Source organism: Rosa rugosa, chromosome 3 (genome assembly GCF_958449725.1).
Source record: "Rosa rugosa chromosome 3, drRosRugo1.1, whole genome shotgun sequence".
NCBI lineage: Eukaryota > Viridiplantae > Streptophyta > Magnoliopsida > Rosales > Rosaceae > Rosa > Rosa rugosa.
Genome location: NC_084822.1, coordinates 47,204,376 through 47,228,341, shown reverse-complemented (window position 1 = coordinate 47,228,341; position 23,966 = coordinate 47,204,376). Strand labels below are relative to the sequence as shown.

Below are 23,966 nucleotides of genomic sequence, written 5' to 3'. Positions count from 1 at the left end.
GTGACGTTACTGGTTCATACTATCCGATTCATCAATGTCCAAAAATGGAACTCGTTTAACAAAATTATCCCAAACAATTAAATTGAAAATATATATGTGAGGAACACAATTTCCTAACGATGAATCCATTTGGTTTCTGATTCGTTTAAAGGCCCAGGAGAGTCCACCAACGTTGGGAAAATGAAAACTGATGCCAGTTCTTTACGTTTCATTTGGTCTAATGTCGGTGTTAATTTGGTACTTTTTATCTACATTAACCATGCCGAAATCCCCCTAAAACTGAGCATAATGTATGTAGCACGTACCATGAACACCACAGTAGACAAAACAAATACTATTTAACAGAAGTGAAAGCAAATAAAAACACCAACCACCTCTGCAGACGGGAAAGACAAATGAGTAAAGACTAGACCATTGATTGCCAAAAAAAAAAAAAAAATACTGGACCATTGAAAAAGAATATGTATGGCAACATTCGTACAACCCTGTGTGTAACTTTATCACGGTCGTCTCCTCAATCGCAACTTCATTTACAAAGTGTATATACTAAGCCTAAGTATCCACTCCTTTCCTATATACAGTGCCCTTGAAGTCGGATTTTGCTCCTCGTATGATGTCCGCTTATCCGGCTAAGAGTGTCCAAAAAATAGATGAAAACTAAAATCTTTTATTCAGCGTGCTGAAATTTCAGTTTTCTCAAGGCAAAACTTCATACCCATGCCTGCAACAGCTGGGGGGATTGAACTATACTGGCTCCATGAATGGTTTAGCATTCAAGTAATCGGGGCTTATCCATTAAGCTGGGCCAGCTGCAACCCATCGACCATCCCAAAACACCTAGAATTATATCAATGCTCGAGCAAGCATTAGCCTGAGGAAAAAAAAATCCACGTCAGAAGAAAATTTACCAAGTGAAAAGATTAATGCATTTAGAGACACATGTCAGAAACAGTACCAAACTTTCCACGCTCCCTTCAACGTGAAATAACATGACAGCGATCCCCCTTTCCCCATCGATCTCAGCCTGGTTATTGATGATAAAGGTGTTACAGAATAAAATTTGAGGGCATCAGTATAAATAAGTATATGCAATTACAGGCTTCAACCACTCACCACACAAGAACAAATAGTAATGCCTGCAGCTGCCATTGCTGTTGTGACCTCAGCGATCATACCTTATAATTATTGTTTTAAAACAAGGTTCAGTATTATGGAAGAACATTTCTATCTCCATTAGGCATTGAATGAAACCAATGACAAGATTACTTTGGATATTCTCATAGATAAATCAGATTACAACATAGAGAGGAAATTTTCAGTTCAAGGAAAGCTAACCTTTTCGATCGATGGAAACCACGGAAAACCAAAGGATGGAGTGCCCTTCAACATTATGCCAAGAGGTAATCTTGCTGGCTTGCCAACTTTCTAAACTGGGCAAGGCTTCCTTGTACATAGGAATATTAGCTTGCAACATTCTAGCAACACCATTTCCTTGCGACAACAACTCCCCCTCAGCCTTCAAACTCACATGTCGAACATGTTTGTTATGTTTCCCGTTCACCTTGGGAGCAGAAACCCGAGCATTTCCATTGGTAATTTGGAAGGGATCTTCGGAACTTCGTTCTGGCAATGCCAATCCTACAACATTCACCAGCATTTTCTCCCACAAAGCTTTGTATCCTTTGGAGGTACTGGAGAGCTCTTCTGCTTCACTCTCTTCTTCAGAATCAGCAACGAAGTCATTTACTTTATCTGCTGTTATTTCATCAGCAGATAGGGCAGCTTGCTCCCTTAAGAACTGCAGACAAGATGAAACATTTGTTACAGCAAGGCAATGTAACAGGAAAAATAAAAACATAAAACCATAGTCAAACGAAAGCCTACTTTCATTATTTTGTGTCGGGCACTGCGTGTTTTTGCATGTTGCAACCACTGCTTATGCCTCTGAAAAGCTGATTTTCCGGTCAGTGACTGGAAGAAAAGAGAAACTATGAGCCATTAAAAACAAGCATAAGGTAATGGAATGCTGATCATGCAAAATTAAAGAATAATATTAAATATAGAAATATCAAGATATCCTGCCTAATGGTCACTAGCCAGAACCTGAAAATTTTCCATTCTGCCAAAGGATTAAGACCTACAGCTAGTTTATAGACACAATTTACAGAAGCATGGATTCCGTATCAATTTCCGAATGGCCAGCAATGTACTGTTTCACTAAGAATCTAAGATTATTGGAAAATTTCTTAAACTTGAGTAGGAAAAGATTAGCATGCCAGTGGCAATTCAAGTTCAGATTAGTATGGCTACAGAGCCTAGAAGTAAGCAAATTTTTAATTTATAAAGACTTTATACATAATAAAAAAAAAATCTGTATATTTTATCGTATACAATTTAAGAAATGCAAAGACAGAATAATGGTTGAAAGATACTGACATTGTAAGTGACTATCTCCACAACTTCCGCATTTGCAAGTACATGCATAGGAGAAACAAGATTACCGTTCACCTGCATACAAAAGAAATCATCACTGTTTTAATTCCTTATAATTTATACTAGAAATTTTTTTTTCAATACGAATGTAAAATCTGCCAAATATGAGCAGAGTACCTTTGCTGCTACCATTTTGTTGCCAATTTCAGTGTGTATCATATAGGCATAGTCAATAACAGTCGCTCCTTTTGGAAGATTTTTTATCTGTACATTACACTTACCAATTTCAGCAAAGTATTCTCATATTTGAAGAGTTATGTTATTCCTATACAATTAAATTTAATAACTATATCATTCATGAAACAATCAAATTTATTTATTTACCTCTCCCCTTGGAGTAAACACAAACACACGACTACCTAATAGATCTCTAGTGATAGTTTCTACAAATTCCCTAGAGCTCATGTTGCCAACGAACTCCTCTTGCCATTCTCTAATTGCATTGAGCCAGCCAATCTGTTGGGGAAAAAAATAAACAGAAATTGTTCATGAGAATGGTATCAAAGAATGGGATTAGAGGTTTACAAATAAATCCCCACAAGAACACAAACAATCAAATCATAAAACACCGATGAATCTACGTGCATACTCTGAGTGCAATGTTTGCATTGTTAAGGCAGACAGTCTTCCCTCTTGAACTTCTACCACTAGGGATTGTGCGTCCAACTAAACCAGTAACAAATCCTCTCCCGCTATAATGGGAAGCAATGCCTCTTTGGGCTATCAGGTCCATCTCTTCTGTCCTTATCTGCCCCCAAAATAAAACCACTTATGTAAATGACAGCTTAGCAAGTAATTGAACTTACACAAAAGGGAAAGAAAATTTCAACTTATTATCAACTGTTTGGAGACTCTATAGCCATTAGGTTTGGGGGTGACAACAGTCTTTCATATATCAAAAAGATAACCAAGAAAGGAACATCACATAATACCTGCACTTCAAGCCGCAACATGCTCTCATACAAGAAAGGAATTACAGTTGTCTGGAGACTCTGATAGCCATTAGGTTTGGGGGTGGCAATATAGTCTTTCATCTATCAGAAAAGATAACCAAATTATATAAATTTTACCAACTACCTTTTGAGAATGATTAAAGTGTATCTTTTAAGAGTAATAGAAGACATAAACTCACAGTTCGAGGAATAGGGGTCCAGATTCCATGAACCAACCCAAGAACATGGTAGCAAATCTGCAGAGAAATGACGATAAGAAAGCTTGATGAGGTACTAAATACAGAGTGCAGGAAAGAGTTCCCTATCTCTAGGCAGGAGCAAGGATTTACCTGCTGTGGGGTGCACAGAGGCCCTCCGCCAAGGCATGGCTTTGGTTTGATAACAATACGAAGCTGGTAATAATGAATAGAAGCTATAAGTCAATGAAGAAATATAAATTATCATGAAGTGTCCTCATCAATATTTTCAAGGTGTTAAAGGCAAATAGCAGAACAAACCTGTGCTATTTGATTGACCTCATTAATTGAACCTTTAGATTTGAGAACAGATTTATAGATACTGCAAGTAAACATCAAGCATGGTCAGCCTGAAAAGGTCCTTATAAAGTTATAAGTATTGTAGTGACTGACAATCATAAATAATTAAACAAACAATAGTAACAATAGTAACTATTTATATATATATATGTTTATGAAGCATATTTAAAGATTTTCCTAGATGTTAGCGTGACACACTAAGCATGAGAGCAACATCCTCACTACAAGGACTATAAGAGTGATAGATAGTATTCTGAACCATTTTAAAAACCCAGAAAAACCCTTTGAATAATGTCCTTTCATTTCCTGTGCCAGATAACATCACAGTACCAAAAAACATATCACTCAGAATAATGCATGAATGAGTTTAGACACACCAATCCAGACCATTAAATGAGTGAGAAAATGATAGTAGATTTATAATCTCACCTGTATGGTTCCTTGCATACAGCACGAACTTCAGTTTTCACAGTCATAAGTTCTAAAAACTGGTCATCCTCAATCTTCTTCACCAAAATTTTGTTGGCCTAGCAAAAAGAACTAAGGTTTGATGAGCAAACATCACTGATGACATAATCCTAGAAAGCTAAACTTGAGAATATAACATGTGAAAATTGTGATCAATAGCCTTTCTAAATCATCATGTAAACCTTGTTGAAAGAATGATTGCATTACCTCTACAAGTTCTTTCTCATGCTCTTTGTAGAGGTCTGCCACTTTTCTCCTGATCTTTGCATAATCTTCAGGATTTGTGTACATGAAGGAAAGGTTTTCAAGTTCCAACTGCAATACAGTACAGTACACTTAGAATATCAGCTTACAGAAGCATCATCATAAAATATGAAAAAATAATAAAAACCATTATAGTTCTCTTAAAAATTGGTACTTTCAAGTGAGCTGGCAAGCAGAAACATGAAATAAGTAGTGGACAACTTCAGGGCAACTATGGAAATCACGGTGGAGATGAAAAGAAAGAAAGACAGAATTCTCAGATCATGGTCGGCTGATTCTGGGACCTCTCAAATTCCCAGTCATCATGATCTTTAAAGTATAACTACCTACACTTTATCTAAAGAACGAAACTTGAAGTCACAACTCTATGACATCTTAAGGACCAAACTCGAATCAGCCAATATATAAAGCAGAATTTTTTTTTTTGTTTTTTTTTTTTTGTTTACCTCCACTATATCTTAAGGATGAAGTTCAATATTATAATATAGTGATCAGAAATCACTTATTTAAGCGAAAAACTATCATAATCTATATACAAGGGTGACGTTAAATTTACCAGTTGAAAACTGAAAGATTGACAATTAAAAAGCATAAATGCAGAACATCACTGGAGAAAAAGAAGGAAAAATAAATAACAGTATACCTTGATTTGGTACATCCCAAGCAACTTTGCTAGAGGAGCAAAGACCTGCAATGTCTCCCTTGCAATGCTGGACTGGATCCAACAAACATCAGAGATATTTAAGCCTAACAGCTAATGAGTAATAACTAATAACAACTAGATCTTAAACAGACAACACATTACCTGCTTATGTGGAGGCATGTGTGAAAGAGTGCGCATGTTATGTAATCTGTCAGCTAACTTGACAATGATAACCCGGACCTGGAACAGCCTCCATTTAGTTTCCAAATGGCTTTACTCAATAAAACACAGAACTCCAAATATTATAATAAACAAAACTACCTCCTCTGTCATGGCTAGAAGCATCTGCCGTAGGTCATCTGCTTTTACATCTTGTACAGAATCATGTTCATCCTTACATTTCAACTTTCCCAACTTTGAAACCTACACACAAAGGAGAAGAACATTGAACAGCAGCTTTCCCAAATTAATTGGCAGGTTTGAGAAACAGAATAGGAGCTACGAAAATAGATATATGTTAGATATAATAATAATTATAATAAAAGTACCAACATCACAACAATAGATACAAAAAGGAACCTTAGTCTCTCCTTCTACAATATGGCGAACAGTAGCACCAAACTCCTCCTCTATCCTTTCAAATGTAACCACATTGGTATCTTCGACTGTATCATGTAGTAAACCAGAAGCAATGGACTCCCAATCCAATTCCTAGAACAAAATATAAAAGTCAAATTTGATTGTAGACTGCAATTAAAGTTACTGAAAGATGGCTTATATAAAACTTTGCGGAACTCACAAGTTCCCCTAAAATACGTGCAACTTCAACAGGATGAATGATGAATGGCTCTCCGCTGCGTCTCTTTTGACCATCATGGGCCTCAAAAGCCAGCTATACATCCAAAAACTACAGTTACATATAACTACCAATCGATTTGAAAGGCTTTGCAAGATAAGTACACACTAAAATTTCAAGTTAGAAATATATCTGACCTTAAGAGCATTATGAACAAGTTCTAGTTCTTCAGGTGAGAGGTATGAGATAGTTGGCTTAAGATCCTGAAATAATTAGATTACAGAAGATGTATAACTCAAACCATATCAAAGTTTGCAGGATAGTGTCTATAGTTTTCATTGATGCGTAGTTACATAATAACCAAGGTATACCTCCCACAATCCTTCAGGAGAAACCTCATAAGAGGTTTCTGAGGACAAGGAAGAAGAACAGTGCAGCTGCCACCTCTTACCAGCAACATGAACTAAACCTGATTCATAGAGTTGTCCAAGAAGTACAAAGTCTGAAGCCTCAGTAGAATGGCAACCTCCCACATTAGAGGATTCACATTTCTGCACATAGTACAAGTGAACAGGTTCCATGGTTAATGACCATGCAAGCTAATTGTATGAACAACTGATCGATAATGCCTTAAATTTATACGAAGAGTTATACAGTCTTGCATCAGATACTTGAATAAAAACCTACGAAGCACCTAGTTCCAGTAACAATCTGCATACTCCTGCTCCTACAACTCTCTGTGTTTATGCATAGAAAGGGAACCTAGTGTTCCCCAAACTTCACATAATCCTTATAAGAAAAACTATTCGCGTCATGATAATACGCTTGTTTTGGTTTTTCTATTGGCATGCTGCACCTTAGAGACATGATCTAGTTTAACACAGCAAATGGCTCCATTATACCACCATACCAAGTTATAAAAAGGTAAAATTGCCCCCACATTTAAGAAATGCAGAAAATATAAAATAAAATAAAAATCCATGAACTTGGAATTCTATCAATAGCACATAGTAAATCCAAATTGCACAAAAAACTTACATAATTCATCCGGTTTCTTCTCCCATTTCGTCCATACGACGACAGCCAAGAACACTGAGGAGAATGAGCTGTGCTAGCAAGGAACCCCGTCAAGGCTCTCGGAGCTTTCCACGCACAAGAGAACATGCTACAGTCATATTTCCCACTCCCTTCCCCTTTCGACAGCTTACATACGTTCACGCATTCTAAAGGAACTACAACAAAATTCAACCATTCCAAAATCAAACTCCGAATCGAATAACCATTCTCAATTAGCCTAATGCTACATTCAAAAGCTCACAAAACACTAGAACACAGACAAAATTCAACCTCTCCTATCTCTCTCTCTAATTCTCGCAAATCAAATCAAAACAACAGCCCCGCCGAGCAGTACTGTGCTAAGTTCACTAGGGTTTCGTCTAACCAAGTCGAAATTACACAGCAAAATCCACAATCAATTCACTGTCCTACATTTTCTAAGCAACAGCAAAGCGTTACATACCTGACATGGAAGAAGCGGAAGCCATTTGTAAAGGAAGAGAGCAATCTCATTGAATCGAGCTGAGCATTAAACGACGACACCAGGCGCAAAACGCAGCGCAGAGAGAGGGAGATAACAAAGTAGAGAGAGCTAACTGATTGCAACCAAACCAAAGCGCCAAAAGCGCGTTTTCCAATAAGAACGGCGACGGCGACGGCGACGACGATTGAGCTGAGCTGAGCTGAGCTGAGAATAATCGGAGAGAGGCGTTACGCGGTGTCCGTTAAACGTTAATGAGCGACGGACTGGAACTAAGAAAAATTTGGCAACAGATAATTTAGAGATAGAGAGAGAGAGGGATATCGAGCTTTGCCAAGGCCACACAAATGCCGTTTGATATAGATATTTTTCTTTTTTTTGGGTTTTGTGGGTGAAAATGTTATGGTGTGGAGGGAATAGATTTGGACTGTTGAGCCATCATGACCACATGATGACACGTCGGACGAAAGGCCACATTTTTGTGTAGAGAGAGACTTAGGTACGGCACCCGCACCACGTGGGTAGTGGGGGCTGCCCAATCAATGCCCAAGCAGGGGAGTATTTTGAGTATTTCACATTAAAAATCAGAGGTAGTTTCAGAAAAAAAAAAAAAAAAAAAATATCTTTATTCTAATTGGAGGGCCGCACCGCCACGTGGTGCGGCAGCCGAATTTCTCTTTTGTGTAAAAGGCATCCACTTTTATTTTGTATTGAAGGTTACGCCCTTTGACTTTCCTACACATACCTTTCTTGCCCTATGAGAATTTGGAAAAAAATTTGGATCACCCTGTAACAAATTTGATTTCACATTGATCGTGTGGAAAGTTTGTTTATGTGGATAATAGGGAAATTGTATGCACCTAATCTCTTAAATGCAAGTGTAATTATCTCGTGTTTATTAACAATAAACTATGTGCGTTTTAGATGTTTTAACAAAGAAAAATGCTTGGGATCCCAAATATTTTTACCAAAATTGAGTCCTAAATGATGTGGCAGTTGCCACGTAATCATTTTCATCCCAATAGTTTATGATATGTCCACTTTCTTTTTTATTAATTTCTTTTCATTTGAAAAAGAAAAAAAAAACTCCGGTATTTTTATTTTCAATGTTCAAATTTAGGGTTCTAGCTACCCGAACATTAATTCATGAATCCAACCTAAGAGCACGTTCATCTTTTCTCAATTTAATAACATTTATATATGCTGCACAAAAATGGAACCTAGCTCAACTAGAGATGAGCAAGTTCTTTTACTAGATGCTTGATCTTTAAAGAGATAGTTTTGCATCTCCTGCCCATCAATTTTCTACCTAAAGATGTTTAGAATTTTTATTTCTTCAATTAGAGAATGAGCATATTGGGAAGATAAGATCTATGGAACCAATTAGAATGTCTTTTTCAATATTAATTGCTACAAGAGAATGGTCTTCGATTCTAGGGTTTGAAAAGAGAGAAAACAATGGCCTGCATATGAAAGAAACTTGCTGCGTTTATGATCTTCAGTTTTTTCCCTGAAAATAGATGAAAATAATAAGCACAAAGTGAAAATAATAAAGTAAGTTGGAAATTATTAAGTTAAGGTCATTATGTGGCAGTTGACACATCAATTGCCACATCATTTGGGATCAAATTTTGGTAAATATATATGTAGCATCACACTTTAACAAATAGTAAAACTTTCTCTTATGATTTCATTTCAATTTTAACAACAAAAATAAGAATAACCTTACTAATTTAACATTATGTGGACGAATTAATTGCTTGCCAATTTCTCCTTTTCTTATCCAATAATAAGATTTTTAAAAGCTATCTTCGTGTGGTGGCATATGGAAACTATTCACAGTTGAAAGGAACTACATTACTTAACTATTCTCTTCATACTTCAGAGTAAAAGAGGGACTAAATTTCAGTAATATCATACAATATTACAATATAGTCCCTTAATTACATGCCATAAGAGATCAAGTATTCAAGCTAGCTCCACGTGCACCTAGAACGTAGGCCGGAAATCTCCACCATGTTGATCAATTCTCTTTTCCTTTTCAACTAATTACTCAATAATAGATCCTGATCGAAGCGTAGGTGGACAATCCATCCATGCATCCAAATACGTAAGTGTGTAGGTAGGAAAACATGTGCGGAGATGCTGTAGCCAGAACTGGATGCTTCTGCTAGCTTGAAACCGTTGTCGTTTCTGTAGTTCCTCGTTCCAGTAGTTCTCCGATCTTTGTCGTGGCCGGAAAACTTTTAATTTGTTTTTATTATAGGTACCAAAAATATATAAGAACCCTTTGACTGAAGGCGGAGATATTTCTACACAAGAAAGATTCGATCTGAAAAACAACAGGAAAGAAGTTCAATTTGTTTTCTTTTGGTAAACCTCCAGGGTCATTCAACAAGAACAAGGAAAGGGGTCGTCATTGCATTGGGAAGAGGAATATACCGTCTGCCTTGATAAGGCATCTATCTGCTGTCTTTTTTGTTTTGTGCTGATATGGTATATTTCATCTCATTAGTTTTCTTCCTTGCAATTTTTTCAAATAGATATTGGAGGAGATTATATCATCTTTAATTGTGTGGCTCTGGGGAAAAAGCAAACTTAATGGAAATGGTACAACATCGCTCATTTGCTTAGCCAGAAGAATCAAGAAAAGACTTCGGTCGAGGACAAATAAAAAAGAAAGCTGTATATAGTTATATACGAGGATCAAATTTCACAAGCTAGCTAGGTTGATCTACTAATTCGATATCAGACGATCAACCTGGTTGAAACCAGGCGCCCATTTTTCAAATAAGAGAACATGCTTATTTCAATCATCCCTAGGTCTATATACATATATATGCATGGAAGGCGCGCAATACTTCAAACATTTTAACAAGAAGATTAAGAACATTAGATCGCCAGTATGTGTAGTTCTGCGCATGCAGCTTGATATCGACATGCTTCGTCTTTTAGTCTTATCGAATGCTATCAGATGGAGATGTTTGCATCACACAAAAATTCTCTCCTTTGAGATAAGATATAATCTGAAAACACAAGAGAGCAATCAGCACATTTTGTCCTTTAAATTATAGAGTACTTGCTAATGTTGATGACTAATTAGTTACCTCGCTTATGCATGGTCTCATATCTGGACTAGACATTGTGCACTGATATGCGGTGCACATCACTCTAAACATTTCATGCATGTCTACATCTTCCCAATCTTCATCTAATAGTTCGTGGAACGCTCGTTTCATCAACAACGGACGAGCCTATGTATATTCAATTAGCAGTGATTAATTAACTAATAATTGAGTAATTAACCATGTAGTTGTGATTGAATATCAGTGATTACTAACCCACTCGGTCAAAGTTTTGTCGTCCTGCAGTGTGGCAGACCTTTTGCAGAAGAGCCTCAACAGCAAGACTCCATAGGATTGGATGTCGAATTTCACTAGAGCCATTGCTTCGCGGTCCAAATGATCCCGAAGTGAACACCTTCATTAATTAATTAACACCATATATACTGCTTAGTTAATTCATTTTAACAATTAAGTACTACTATATATACATGATCAGTGTACTAATTAAGCTATACTTTTGGTTGGAGTTTGGCTTTGTTTGCTTAAGATGAAGCCAGGTAGCTTGCCCAAAACCAGAGATCTATAACAAATTAAGCAGATTCATCAATTACAAAAACATCAATAATTAATTCAACTTACTGTAATTCAAATAAACATGATTCGTGTTAAAATTTCACCATCGGGCGTAAGTCATTTCTCAGAAAAATGTTGGTTATGAGCAAATTGCCATGGACTATGGGACCTTGAGGACATTCTTCATGCATGTATCGAAGCCCTCGAGCAATATCTATAGCTATCTTCAACTTTTCTTGAAATTTCAGTTTCAACTGTTTCCCCATTGATCCTGCATATATAGTTTGTGTTAATTGATCATATGACTAATATCATACATTCACATCACAATCCTTACAAATTTAACATTCATAAACTTGATCAAGTAAAGATTACCATAGAGATTTGTGTGTAACGGCCCTCTTATTGTAAATGGAAATGCCAGGACAGTCGTATTTTCACCATCGTAAAAAGCAGTCAGCCGAAGTATATTTTTGTGGCGCATAGACAAGGCTGCTTTCTTTTCTTTTTGAAGAATAGTATGCCACTCTCCGGTGTATCTCTTTACCGTCAACCGGGTACCATTAACAGGTTGCAATCCCTCATACGGTAAGTATTCGCCATTCTGATCATATGCCGGAATTCTACTCCTGAACCCATGAGTCAGCTCTTCCACCATTTCCCAGCTCATCTCTAATGGTAACCCTAGCACAAAATCGGCCTCTGAGAATTTTCTCCAAAAACTAGTATGGCTTTGCAGAGAAGAAGCCAACGTCTTCTGATAAATGTCTTCATGCTGATCAGACATTATTGTTTGGGCATTCGATCGAGCTCAACGATATCGGTGATCTTGTGTTGGATAAATTAACACCTGGAGCAAGAGGACATATTTTTCATATCAAGTTAGATATATAGGAATTCCCACCCACAAGCTAAGAAATTGATGACGTTGATAACTAATTAATATTCCTTGTTCGTGCCGATTGATGCTGGAGTGGTCTCTTTTAGCTTAGTCGATGAATATAACTTCTATTACGTACGGGATTACAATATGCCATTTTGTTTAATTTGGTCTGAAAATACAAGGCTGATACAAGGAAGCTAAAAGAACAAACGCAAAAGGCAATACTTCACTAATAATATTCCTTTTGCCATTTTTTTGCTCTTAAATAGATTTTTTGTTCTTATGGGGATGGGTTATTCGAAACTAAGACATCACTGGCACTCATATAAATTTTGAATTTTTGTTCAAGTCAAATAACGTTAGCATTCTCTCATGTTAGTGCCAACTTCTTTATACGATTAATTTGTGCCGTACATCATCTAATTGTGTAGGCAACTAGGTGCCCCTTGTCGAATTTTTGTTAGGTTGGAATATCAAATTAGAAAGACATAAATACTAATAATCTTGGTCATTCGATCTCTATTCTTCTTGGTCAATATTCAATGAGGAATAGCCATAACCCAATGCGATGACTTGAGGGTACTATATATGTACGTAAAATGTCTATATATACACACAGAGACGGCAGAGAGAGAAAGATCTAATTAAGACTAGTTAATACAGTAGATGTGTATTTTTACGTATCTTTTTTTCTTTGTTTAGATGAAGTATACCGAAATCTTGTACACAGAGGATATTCCAATCGAATTACTTATTGGCAGGCTGGTGCTGCTGGATTCATTGTGCCCTTAGTGGTAACCTTTGCGTTGTAACATTCCGATGCAACGTCTGTTTTTTTGGCGGTGCCGGCTCCTCCTAAGGCAATGTCGATGTTATTCAATTCAACCCCGTCGCAAGGGTTTGTAGCGCTGCATGATAGTGACACGGCAACGTTGTGCGACGAGGTGCCCTTAATGTTTCTGAAGTGAATATCACTGAGCTTATATAGGGATTGCTTTCCGGAGTTTGGATCCTTCTGTTAACGAAAGAAACATCATTATTATCAGATCGGAAACTAGATTGGTCGAGAGATCCAAAGTAGCGGAAATAATGAATTTGAAGAAATTAACTAGAATTGAATTACTGAATTAATTACCGCATTTTTATTGTCTCCCCCACTTTTCTTTTCTCCATAGTGTTGATCGATGACAATTGGGGCTTTCACATGGTCCAAGACGAGGTTATCGAATATGATTCCTCTTGCTTCTCCTCTGTTCGGTCCGGCCCAAGTTTTGATTCTGGCGCCGTTGGTTGTGTTCGACAATGTGCAATTGGTCACGGTGACACCGACCACGGGTTGTTCGTCCTTGTACTTACCAAGACTTCCAACACTGCGATCAAATTATCTTCGATCATGAACGTACTGAATAAATACAAATTAAATGAATACATGCAATCATATTATAATCAGCTAGTTACTTAGGTACGTACCTAATGCCATGGCCAGGGCCGCAAGTAACGTTGTTGATGGTAACTTGGCGGGCGCCCTGGCCGACGGAAACGCAGTCGTCCCCAGTTCCGATGATGCTGTTGATGACTTTGACGTTGTCGGAATTACTGATGTGGCAGCCGTCTGTGTTAGGGCTATCGCCAGGGGCAGTAATGTGCACATTGTTCATGGTAACGTTGCTGGAGTCGGTGATGTGGTAATGAAAGTACTTGCTGTTCAAGGATGTGATCCCCTCGATAAGTGCATTCTTAACCTTCTGGAATTTTATGTTCTGCATTCACAACAAACCAGCATATAAATAAAATGCGTCTAGGTTGTACGCATTACACCGAAATAAATTGGTTATGGATGGAGCTAGCTAGGGCAATGGATCTTACGGATGGGGAATGAGGGCAGTCGTCGCTATGGCAGCCGGCACCGTTCCATGTTTTCTCGCCTTGGCCATTGATAACTCCATCACCGGTGATAATCAAACCGTCAATATTTTCGAACGAGATCCATTCAGGAGAGGAATAATCACTCAAATCGGTGGTGGCTTTCACTTCTCCCTGAATTTCCAAAACGATTGGCTCCTTGGAGCTGGTGCATGGCCCTTGGAACACAACAGGTCCAGCCAAAAATGTGCCTTTTGGAATAAGAACCTTTGCTGGACCCTTGTACTCTCCCCTGCATGCGGCCACCCACGTCTTAATGAATGCCTGCAATTTATTATGAGGAATTTAATTTTCATCATCACATGCATAAAATGTACGTGCAGAAACACGATCCACTGTTAAATTGTTAAGACTGATCGAATATTTGGATTATTGAACAGGTACATTTTTGAAATTCAATGCTATTATTGTCTCTAGAAACTCACCATTCCAGTATCATTGTCAGCATCGGGATTCAAACCGTCATCATTCCCATCATCGCTGCCAGAGTCGCCGCCACCAGCAACGGGAAGTTGTGGTAGAGGAGCGTCTATATCTCCACCGCCGGGAAGCTCTCTCATTTTGCGTCCTTTTGAATCGCCGGCTTCAGGTTTAGCACCGAAGGCTGTGACATCGAATACTTTACGATTCGTAGTATCAGTGAGGGTCCGACGTGGTGCACCAACCCCAAAAAGATGTCCACGGGATGCACCATTGGCCGCGCAAGCGAGAAAAACTAAGCCTACGAGAAGAATAGCCTCCAATCTCCTTGCGGTGTCCATGTTTGGCGAGCTCAATCCCATAGACATCTTTCTATGTACTAGATTTTTATTTTACTTTTTATTTATTTTATTTATTTATTTATTATTATTTATTATTATTTTTTTGGAATGGCTAAGTAGGAATGCATCTTATACCATTTTAAAAGAATAGCTAGGCATTTATAGGCCCTCTCCCTCTGTATCTATCTTTAGAAGCGCCAACTGAAAGCTGACTAAAAATTTGAACACTCAAACAGTGAGACTATGTTTAGTACGTGATGTTCTCAAATTTAGACATGTATTCTCTCAAAATAGCAAACAAAGACCGAGCTATTTGGTTGTGGTTGTTTTTCTTTCGTTGCTAACAATTTATTCGGTTGTTAGGCCATAACAAAGAAACCAAACACTATTTGATGGTGCCCTACACTGTTTATTAACCATACAACGCATGATGTGACGGCAACACCGGTACCATTTATGATTATCATATTTTAACTCCACAGAATAATTAATCATAATAATTCCAACATAAACGCATGAAAGAAGAAAACACATACAAAGCATATATTGATCGTATCTCTTAGTTGTTTAACAAACTACATTATCAAAAATATTAATTGTTTCTGGTGGCTTTCTCCAGGTACCTCACTCAGAATGCTATACCACCTGGGGTACTGATCCAACTCCTAAATCTTGTACCAAGAACACAGCATTAGAGGGATAAACCGTACCGGACGGTTTATGCCTCTCCGATGCTTGAGTAAGATACCAATATATAAGTGAATTACATAAATAGTGGATAAGGAGTTATTACCCGTAAAAAGTGGTTGTGTTGATGCTTTAATACTCGAGTGTGGGAAAGGAGTTTCCCCTATCTTCGATGTGGGACGCATATTGTCCATTTGTGGCTATATCACCCTTTTGGTGTGTATTCAGATGGACTGTGCTGATCAGGTCCGAACCCCATTGTGCCCAGGGTGTCGTCCCTTACGTGCACCATCAAGGTGGGATGTGAACCCGGCCCGTGGCCTGGTACCTGGGTACTCCTACGGGCCTCAACTGATAGTGCCGAAACTTAGTGAAATACCAACTAGTATGTACATTAATAATATGTACTTACATAAGCATTTGCAAGCATAATTAGCTATAATGAGCCACGCTCATGCTACCGCCAGCGGTACCAACTACCACCAACGGTGTGACCTACGGAAACACAGCCAAGCAGGTTACCGCCTGAGCCCCGGCTCACCCCTAGATCGCCGCTGACGCGCCGCCACGCGCTGCGTCAAGATAGCATCAGAAGCTCCAGAAGCTGGAACTGAAGCATGTCAGTCCCACATCGAAAACAAAGAAGAGGTCAGCCTCTTCCCAACCTATAAAAGGTTCTCTTATCTCTCCTCATTAATTACGCATTTACTACTTACCTACTGTTACTTTGTCAACATAAATACATTGACTAACTTAGGCATCGGAGAAGAGAAGACCGCCCAACGCGGTCTCCCTCTGACGCCCTCTGTATTTTACTTGACAGGTAGCGGAAGCTCTGAGAATATTACAAGTAATGGTCCGCCCATGGGACCAGCGTTAACCACGGTTTAGCTACCGCTGAATCTTAGACATTAACATTGGCGCCATTTGTGGGAACCCTTAAACAAAAGGCCATCCCACCACAACATCCACCATGACTAACGGTAGAGGGCCAAACGCTGAAGAACAGGCCGATCAATCTGTCAACCCCCATCCCACCAACCCAACGACCAACGTTAACCCAGCAGTTAAAGTTAACCGTGCACTATTCAACACGCTGGTCAACCCCGGCGTGGAACCCCAGGTTACTCCCCAGGTCCCGCCAACCCAAACTACAGCGGAGGCTCAGCCGAGTGGCAGCCGCCCACTGGTGCAGGACCTTGCCGCTATGTATGAGCTGGCACTGGCGGACCTTCACAAATCAAATAGGGAGCGCGAGCAGGAGCGCAGAGAAAAGGTTGAGGCCCAAAAACAGGTGGCCACGCTGATGTCAAGATTTGAACAGCTGCCCAAGGCGCTGGAAGCAAACGCTAACCCAGCGCAAAGCGAGCAATCGCGGAGCACCAGACGCAGTCGACCCAACACCGGCGGATTGGTACCCGGACCAATCATACAGATGCAGGTACCTCTGAACCCACCAGAACTACTGGGAATAGGACCACCTCCTCCGCCCCGACTAATGTTAGAGCAGGAGGCGGAGTCACAACCGAACACCAACCGCTCGGCAATCAGGGCTAGAACCGAGGGTAATATACATGTCCCCAGGCGGGAGCTGGCACAGCGGAACATCCAGGCGGGACCTGCTGGAGACACAACCGCCCTAATACTGGAAAGGATGCAACAATTGGAGCAGAGGCTGATCCGGGCGGAGGCCGGCACCCTAGCGCCAATTCCAAATCCACTATTTACGTCCAGGCCAGGACCATTCACCGCCAGGATCCTGCATGCCATCCGGCCGGTACATGCCAAGACTCCAAAGATGTCACATTACAGCGGCATGACTGACCCCTTTGTCCATATGGACACCTTCAAAAAAGTCACTAACAACAAGGGGTTCGATGACGCCACCCTTTGCCACTTATTCAGCGAAACGCTGGATAGCGAGGCAATGAGTTGGTTCTTCGAGTGCCCGCCAGGGTCAATAGACTCATTTCATGCACTATCAAATGCTTTCCTCTCTCGATTCATCCTATTGGCCGCCAGACACCACAACACAAGCCAGTTGTTCAACGTCAAACAGGGCGAAGAGGAAACATTGAAGTCATTTGTCACCAGGTGGCGAGCGACGGCATCTCAGTGCCGAGATCTTGATAAAACAATGGCGCTGGCAGCCTTCAAGAAAGGACTCCTGAAGGGACCATTCCTCTATCATCTCAATTATAACCATCCAAATGCTACATATGACCACGTCATAGGCGAGGTCGTCATCCATGCACAGGCAGAATTCATTACATATAGAGACACCCCGCCTCCCCCGCCAACACTAGTAAAGGCCGCTCAGCCTTCATCCAACCATCAGGAAACCGCTAACAAAGCCCCTGCTACGCCGCCAACTGATAAGAAGAGAGAGTGGCAACAGGGCAACTACCAGAGCAAGCGGCAGAAAGACCAGCATTACCACAAGGGCAACCGCTCATCCCAGGGGGATAACCGTAACAAACAGACGAAGTCCTCCCAGCGGTACGCAGTATTCACAGTCCTCACGGCCTCGTATGAGGAGATACACGACCAGTGCAAGGACCAGATCCCACCGCCACCCCCAAGAAAATACCCAAGAGTGGGAAAACCGAGAAACACTGGCAAGTGGTGCAAGTACCACGAGGACAGCGGTCACAACACTAACAACTGCAACGCTCTCAAAACAGCAACTGAGACTTTGTATCGTGACGGCAAGTTGGAACAGTTCAAGGTGCGTCAACCGCCACCTGTGGTCGCCAACATCGAGCCCATGCGTCGCATCAACACCATCGACGGTGGCGCTCCCATCACCAACATGTCTCATAGGGCAAAAAAGCGCTATGCACGCGCTAACCACCCCAAGGAAGTTTGCAACATCTGATATGAGAGATCCGCTAAGGTCTCACGATCTGGTTGGGAGCCCATCACCTTCTCGGAGGAAGAAGAGCGCGGAGTGCGTTTACCTCACGACGACCCATTCTTGATCGACGCCATGCTCGATAAATGGTCCGTGGGAAGGGTCCTTGTTGACAGCGGAGCCGCTGTCAATGTCATCTTCAATGGTTGTTACAACCAGCTCCAGCGGAATAGAAAATTACTCCAGGATCATGAGCCGCTGCTCAGCTTCTCCAGTGACGTCACGCAACCGCTTGGTTCTGACTACATGCGCCTGGTCATCGGCGCAAGCCCGTGCACAGCAGAAATACATATAGAGTTCATCGTCGTCGATTGCTTCAGCTCATACAATGCCATCATTGGTCAACCATCGCTCAACAAACTAAAGTGCATCATAGCCGGGTACATGCTTCTCATGAAATTCCCTACGCCCAACGGGACAGGCTGTGTGGAGGGAAGTCAGCAATTGGCACGAGAGTGTTATTCAACAACTGTGTCGCGGTCGACACACCGCCATGAGATCCTAACGGTACGAAACCATGCACCAGCACCAAATATCTTTGAGGATCCTAGGGACGACGAGGCAAAATATGTAAAAAAGGAGCCTGTCAACCCCGAGACATCGTTGAAGGTTATCAGCATCTCCGACGACCACCCTGAGCGAACAGTCCGCATTGGCGCTCAACTAGCCCCAGAGGTAGCGGCAGAGCTCACTCAGTTTCTACGTGACAACACCGCTGTTTTTGCGTTGTCCTACGCTGATATGCCAGGCATCTCCCCTGAGATCATCACGCACAAGTTGAGCATAAAGCCATCCTTTTATCCAGTCAAGCAGCGGCGAAGGGCCTTTGACAAGGAGAGATATCATGCAATAAGGGAGGAAGTCGCTAAACTCCGGGGCATAGGATTCATCCGCCAAGTCAATTATCCTCAGTGGATTTCCAACTTGGTCATGGTCAAAAAACCTAGCGGCAAGTAGCGGATGTGTGTCGACTTTTGGTTTGAAGAACGCTGGGGCAACATACCAGCGGTTGATGAACGCTATGTTCGTTGAACACCTCGGCAAAATAATTGAGGTCTAGGTGGATGACATGTTGGTCAAAAGCATCAAGGCCAGCGGCCACGTGACAAACCTCCGCATCATATTCACAATTCTCTTAGCTTATGGGATGCGCCTCAACCCAGAAAAATGCTTCTTTGGCATCACCGCCAGCAAATTTCTGGGTTACATCGTCAGTGAACGGGGCATCGAGGCCAACCCTGACAAGGTATAGGCCATCCTCAACATGACAACCCCGGAATACAAGGTGAACGTTCAGAGCCTGCAGGGAAAGCTAACCGCTCTCTCTCAATTCATCTCCAGACTCACTGACAAATGCCTCCCATTTTTCAAAGTTCTGAAGAGGACCCACAAGAAAAAGGTTGAATGGACCCCAGACTGCGAGACGGCATTCCAGGGTCTAAAAGAAACTTGGCGGCAGTCCCACTTCTGTCAATTCCTGTGCAAGGCGAGGTACTGTACAATTACCTAGCGGTATCGCCATCAGCGGTAAGCTGCGCCATTGTTCGGTGGGAGGGTCAAGAAGAGCTCCCAGTGTTCTACGCCGGCAGAGGCTTGAACGGGGCGGAAACAAGATATACCCCCCTGGAGCAGCTAGCCCTCGCACTCATTGTCGCCGCCAGACGCCTCCGCCAATATTTTCAGGCCCAAACATTCATGTCTTAACAAATCAACCGCTGAGGCAAGTAATGCAGAACCCTGAGCACTCCGGGCGCTTAAGAAAGTGGGTCATCGAGCTTAGCGAGTTCGATATTGACTACAAGCCAAGGACCGCCATGAAGGGTCAAGCGGTGGCAGATTTCATCGCTGAACTCACCGAGCGTCAGGATGAACCCAACCCAAGGGCAGATGCCGACACAGAAATGGTCACCACTGAAGAACCAGCTCCACAGCAGTCAGACTGGAACCTCCATGTGGACGGCTCCGCTTGCGCAAAGGCCTGTGGCGCTGGAGTCATCTTGACAGGACCAGGGGGACTAAACGTGGAGTACGCGTTAAAGTTCAATTTCACAGCCTCAAACAACATGGCGGAGTATGAAGCGCTCATCGCCGGCTTACTCTTCGCCATCGACTCGGGGGCTGACAGTGTCAACATATTCAGCGACTCCCAACTAGTCGTTAACCAGGTCAACGACAGCTTCCAGGCCAAAGACCAACAGTTAGCGGCATACTTGGGGTACGTCAGGACGCTTCTTAAAAAATTCAAATTTCACACCATCACACAGATCCCCCGGAAAAAGAACGCCAAGGCTGATTCATTGGCATGACTAGCAACCGCTCAACCACACCAAAGTCCAGCGGACACAAGGGTGGAGTGTCTTGACAAGCCAAGAAATCACAAAAACCCTAGCGGAGATTTTCAGCATTAAGGTAAATCCCAGTTGGATGGATGAAATCATCGAATACAAGTGCAATGGGACACTGCCAGCGGATAAGGTCGAAGCACGACAGCTCAAGCGGAGAGCAACCCGCTACAACATCCAGAATGGCAAGCTTTACCGCTAGGGGTTCACCCATCCCAACCTCCGGTGTCTAACCCCAGATGAGGGATAAGTCGTTCTTGCAAGGATACACGGCGGGGAATGTGGAAGCCACTCGGGCGCCAGATCTTTGGCTAATCGCACAATGCGACAAGGCTACTTTTGGCCTACGCTTGGCGATGATGCCAGAAGGGTATCAAGATCTTGCCACAAATGTCAACAATATGCGGACCTCTCCCACGCCCCGGCGGAACCCCTGTCAATCATCATTGGTCCATGGATCCACTCCACGTGGGGCCTGGACTTGATGGGAAAATTCCAAACCGCCAAAGGCTAGTTCAAGTACATCATTGTTGCCATTGACTACAACAGCAAATGGATCGAGGCAGAACCACTAACGGCGATAACTACCGCCAAGGTAACCCACTTCCTCTGGAAGAACATATACTGCCGCTACGGCGTCCCCCACACCATCATCACAAACAATGGCACGCAGTTCAACAACCAAGAACTCATATCTTTCACCGCTAACCTGGGCACCAAGATGAGCTTCGCATCTGTCGCTCACCCCCAAACCAACGGCCAAGTCGAAGCAGCAAACAAGATAATCAAGAAGTTGCTGAAAAAGAAACTCGACGACGCCAAGGGTTTATGGGTGGAAAAACTCCCGGAAGTTCTGTGGGCCATCAGGACTACCCCAACTTCTGCCACTGGTGAAACACCATTCTGTATGATGTACGGTACTGAGGCCGTCCTACCCATCGAGGTTACTCAGCCTACCGCTAGAGTCGAGCGCTACTACCCCGAGACCAACGGCGAGGGCATCAACCTCGACAAGGACCTCCTCGAGGAGAAACGACACAAGGCCCATTTGCACAACTTGCAAAACAAGCAGCGGGTATCACGTTTCTATAACGCTAGGGTAAAAGCCCGGAACCTCCAACTGGGGGACTGGGTAATGAAGGAAGTCATTCCACCGCCAACGGCACTCCGCCCAACTTGGGAAGGTCCATACAAAATTGTGGAAGTCGTTAGCCCCGGCACCTTCTACTTAATAGACAAGGATGGCGTCACAACGACCCACCCTTGGAATACCGAACACCTTCGGTATTACTACAAATAGTCATACCGCTACCCAAGAGCATCTTGACTTAGCTAAATTTTTGTTCAATATTTAGCTAAGGGAAGCTACCCAACGGGTACAACCCCGCTTTTGTAAAACGCTGATCTGTCAGCTATCAATGAAACGAGAAATTATTCAAACCATTGTCACCAAGTCCAAGCATAGAAGTTTACTGGCAACGCCAACAATGTTCGGCGGACCACGTCCGCCACACCGTGCACTTGGAACAATTTTAATTCCTTTAATGTTTCGTTGATTAACAGAAGCACAAGTCAAAACTCTGGCGGTATAGCAACATGCCAACAACACAAGGAATCCAACACTTAGAAAACTCAAACGCAAAAACAAACTGTGTATATTAAGGGTCGGGACTCCCCGCCCAAGAATATTGTCAAAAGTACAAGAAGCCTTAGCGGCACAGACAAAAAAAGGAAGGGAAAGCAAAGCCTCAGCGGCTAGGGGTCGTCAACGGGCCGGGCCGGGCCTTGTTATATTTTTAAATAATAGCGGGCCGGGCCGGGCCGGGCTTTATTAAAAATAGACGGATCCAAGCCCGTCCATATAAAGAGGGCTTTGCGGGCTTTTTCGGGCCGGGCCGGGCTTGGCCTTGCGGGCTTTTTTGGGCCGGGCCTTGCGGGCTTTATGTATAAATAAATATTTAAAGACACAAATTAATATTTTTTTTTTTAATCAAGCTTTGGAAATTCATTGGATAATGATCAAATACAATCAAAGATAACATATCTATAATTCTATATTGTACCAAAAAAAATCTTTATTTATATATAGATACTAATTTATTGATAAATAAATTTTTAAAGGCACTAATTTTTTATAAATCTATATTTATACATCATACACTCCAAAGAGCAACATATAGCAATTCAAAGAAAATGAGAAAACTGACCGTTGGATGTGATTATTACAATAAAATAAGAGTGTGGTTAAAAATTTAGTCAATTTCACCATAGTTTCAAACCCGATCGGATTGGTCAATTGTAGTCACTTGCATGTTTTCTTGGTTGACCGATGGCGTGATGAACGCAAAACTTGCTTATTTTTTTACATCACGTTTGTAAATATTTCATCGATGGATGTGTGTGGACATAAGATAAAATTTTCAATTTTTAATTACAAATACGTTGGCCTATACTAATTTGTCTCCTAAAGTTGTATGACTTATACATTACATTTAAATTGTTGAGGTCCATTCTAAAACAACCGTGAAGTGGAAGATGAATTTGGAGAAACCAACCGCTCGATTGAGAGATTGTAATATTTTATGGTGGTTGTAAAAAATCTAGCCAATTTGGTTGTCGTTTCGAATTCGATCAACTAGGTCAAACGTAGTTACTCTTATAAACCTATATTTATATATCATACACTCCAAAGAGCAACCCCTATCAATTCAAAGAAAATGAAAAAACCGACCGTTTGATGAGTTTATTACAATAAATTATGAGTGTGATAAAAAATTTAGCCAATTTCACCATATTTTCGAATTCGATCGGATTGGTCAACCGTAGTCACTTATATGTTTTCTTGGTTGACCGATGGCGTGACAACCGCGAAACGTGCTTATTTTTTCACATCACGTTTGTATATATTCCATCGATGGATGTGCATGGACATAAGATAAAAAAAATTAATTTTAATTACAAACACATTGGCCTATACCAATTTTCTTCCTAAAGTTGTATGACTTATACATTGCATTTAAATTGTTGAGGTCCATTCTAAAACAACCATGAAGTGGAAGATGAATTTGGAGAAACCAACCGCTCGATTGAGAGATTGTAATATTTTATGGTGGTTGTAAAAAATACAG

General features: G+C 41.4%; 3 protein-coding genes across 3 annotated transcripts; all 3 read right to left on the bottom strand.

Annotated features, from left to right (window-relative positions):
* Window positions 1-396: 396 nt before the first annotated feature.
* Window positions 397-8,050, bottom strand: LOC133736565 (putative GTP diphosphokinase RSH1, chloroplastic). Its single transcript, XM_062164107.1, has 24 exons — window positions 7,673-8,050; window positions 7,192-7,385; window positions 6,525-6,704; window positions 6,351-6,416; window positions 6,157-6,249; window positions 5,937-6,068; window positions 5,679-5,780; window positions 5,520-5,597; window positions 5,358-5,429; window positions 4,658-4,765; window positions 4,412-4,509; window positions 3,944-4,004; window positions 3,776-3,838; window positions 3,626-3,682; window positions 3,426-3,527; window positions 3,083-3,241; window positions 2,818-2,949; window positions 2,611-2,697; window positions 2,437-2,508; window positions 1,885-1,971; window positions 1,336-1,798; window positions 1,114-1,175; window positions 956-1,024; window positions 397-871 (listed from the first exon to the last, which is right to left on the bottom strand). The coding sequence occupies exons 1-24, from the start codon at window positions 7,695-7,697 to the stop codon at window positions 767-769; spliced, it is 2,667 nt and encodes an 888-aa protein (XP_062020091.1). The 5' UTR covers window positions 7,698-8,050; the 3' UTR covers window positions 397-766.
* Window positions 8,051-10,355: 2,305 nt separating this feature from the next.
* LOC133741116 (probable receptor-like protein kinase At1g80640) lies at window positions 10,356-12,250 on the bottom strand. The gene is made up of 6 exons (XM_062169063.1): window positions 11,704-12,250; window positions 11,433-11,599; window positions 11,271-11,335; window positions 11,032-11,170; window positions 10,798-10,944; window positions 10,356-10,716 (listed from the first exon to the last, which is right to left on the bottom strand). The coding sequence occupies exons 1-6, from the start codon at window positions 12,113-12,115 to the stop codon at window positions 10,648-10,650; spliced, it is 999 nt and encodes a 332-aa protein (XP_062025047.1). The 5' UTR covers window positions 12,116-12,250; the 3' UTR covers window positions 10,356-10,647.
* A 454-nt stretch (window positions 12,251-12,704) lies between these two features.
* LOC133735531 (exopolygalacturonase clone GBGE184-like) lies at window positions 12,705-15,018 on the bottom strand. Its single transcript, XM_062162936.1, has 5 exons — window positions 14,560-15,018; window positions 14,078-14,398; window positions 13,682-13,971; window positions 13,347-13,581; window positions 12,705-13,226 (listed from the first exon to the last, which is right to left on the bottom strand). The coding sequence occupies exons 1-5, from the start codon at window positions 14,920-14,922 to the stop codon at window positions 12,963-12,965; spliced, it is 1,473 nt and encodes a 490-aa protein (XP_062018920.1). The 5' UTR covers window positions 14,923-15,018; the 3' UTR covers window positions 12,705-12,962.
* Window positions 15,019-23,966: the final 8,948 nt, after the last annotated feature.

Excerpts from the sequence above, each read along its gene's own strand:
- LOC133736565 (XM_062164107.1), bottom strand. The coding sequence starts at position 7,697 with ATGGCTTCCGCTTCTTCCATGTCAG. Across the intron at positions 5,598-5,678 it reads TTCTAGCCATGACAGAGGAG|GTCCGGGTTATCATTGTCAA; the intron begins GTAGTTTTGTTT and ends AGGCTGTTCCAG. Across the intron at positions 3,683-3,775 it reads CTCTGTGCACCCCACAGCAG|ATTTGCTACCATGTTCTTGG; the intron begins GTAAATCCTTGC and ends ATTTCTCTGCAG.
- LOC133741116 (XM_062169063.1), bottom strand. The coding sequence starts at position 12,115 with ATGTCTGATCAGCATGAAGACATTTATCAGAAGACGTTGGCTTCTTCT. Across the intron at positions 11,600-11,703 it reads GTTACACACAAATCTCTATG|GATCAATGGGGAAACAGTTG; the intron begins GTAATCTTTACT and ends CTATATATGCAG. Across the intron at positions 11,336-11,432 it reads GAAATGACTTACGCCCGATG|ATCTCTGGTTTTGGGCAAGC; the intron begins GTGAAATTTTAA and ends AATTTGTTATAG.
- LOC133735531 (XM_062162936.1), bottom strand. The coding sequence starts at position 14,922 with ATGTCTATGGGATTGAGCTCGCCAAACATGGACACCGCAAGGAGATTG. Across the intron at positions 13,972-14,077 it reads ACTGCCCTCATTCCCCATCC|AACATAAAATTCCAGAAGGT; the intron begins GTAAGATCCATT and ends TTGTGAATGCAG. Across the intron at positions 13,582-13,681 it reads GGCCCTGGCCATGGCATTAG|TGTTGGAAGTCTTGGTAAGT; the intron begins GTACGTACCTAA and ends ATTTGATCGCAG.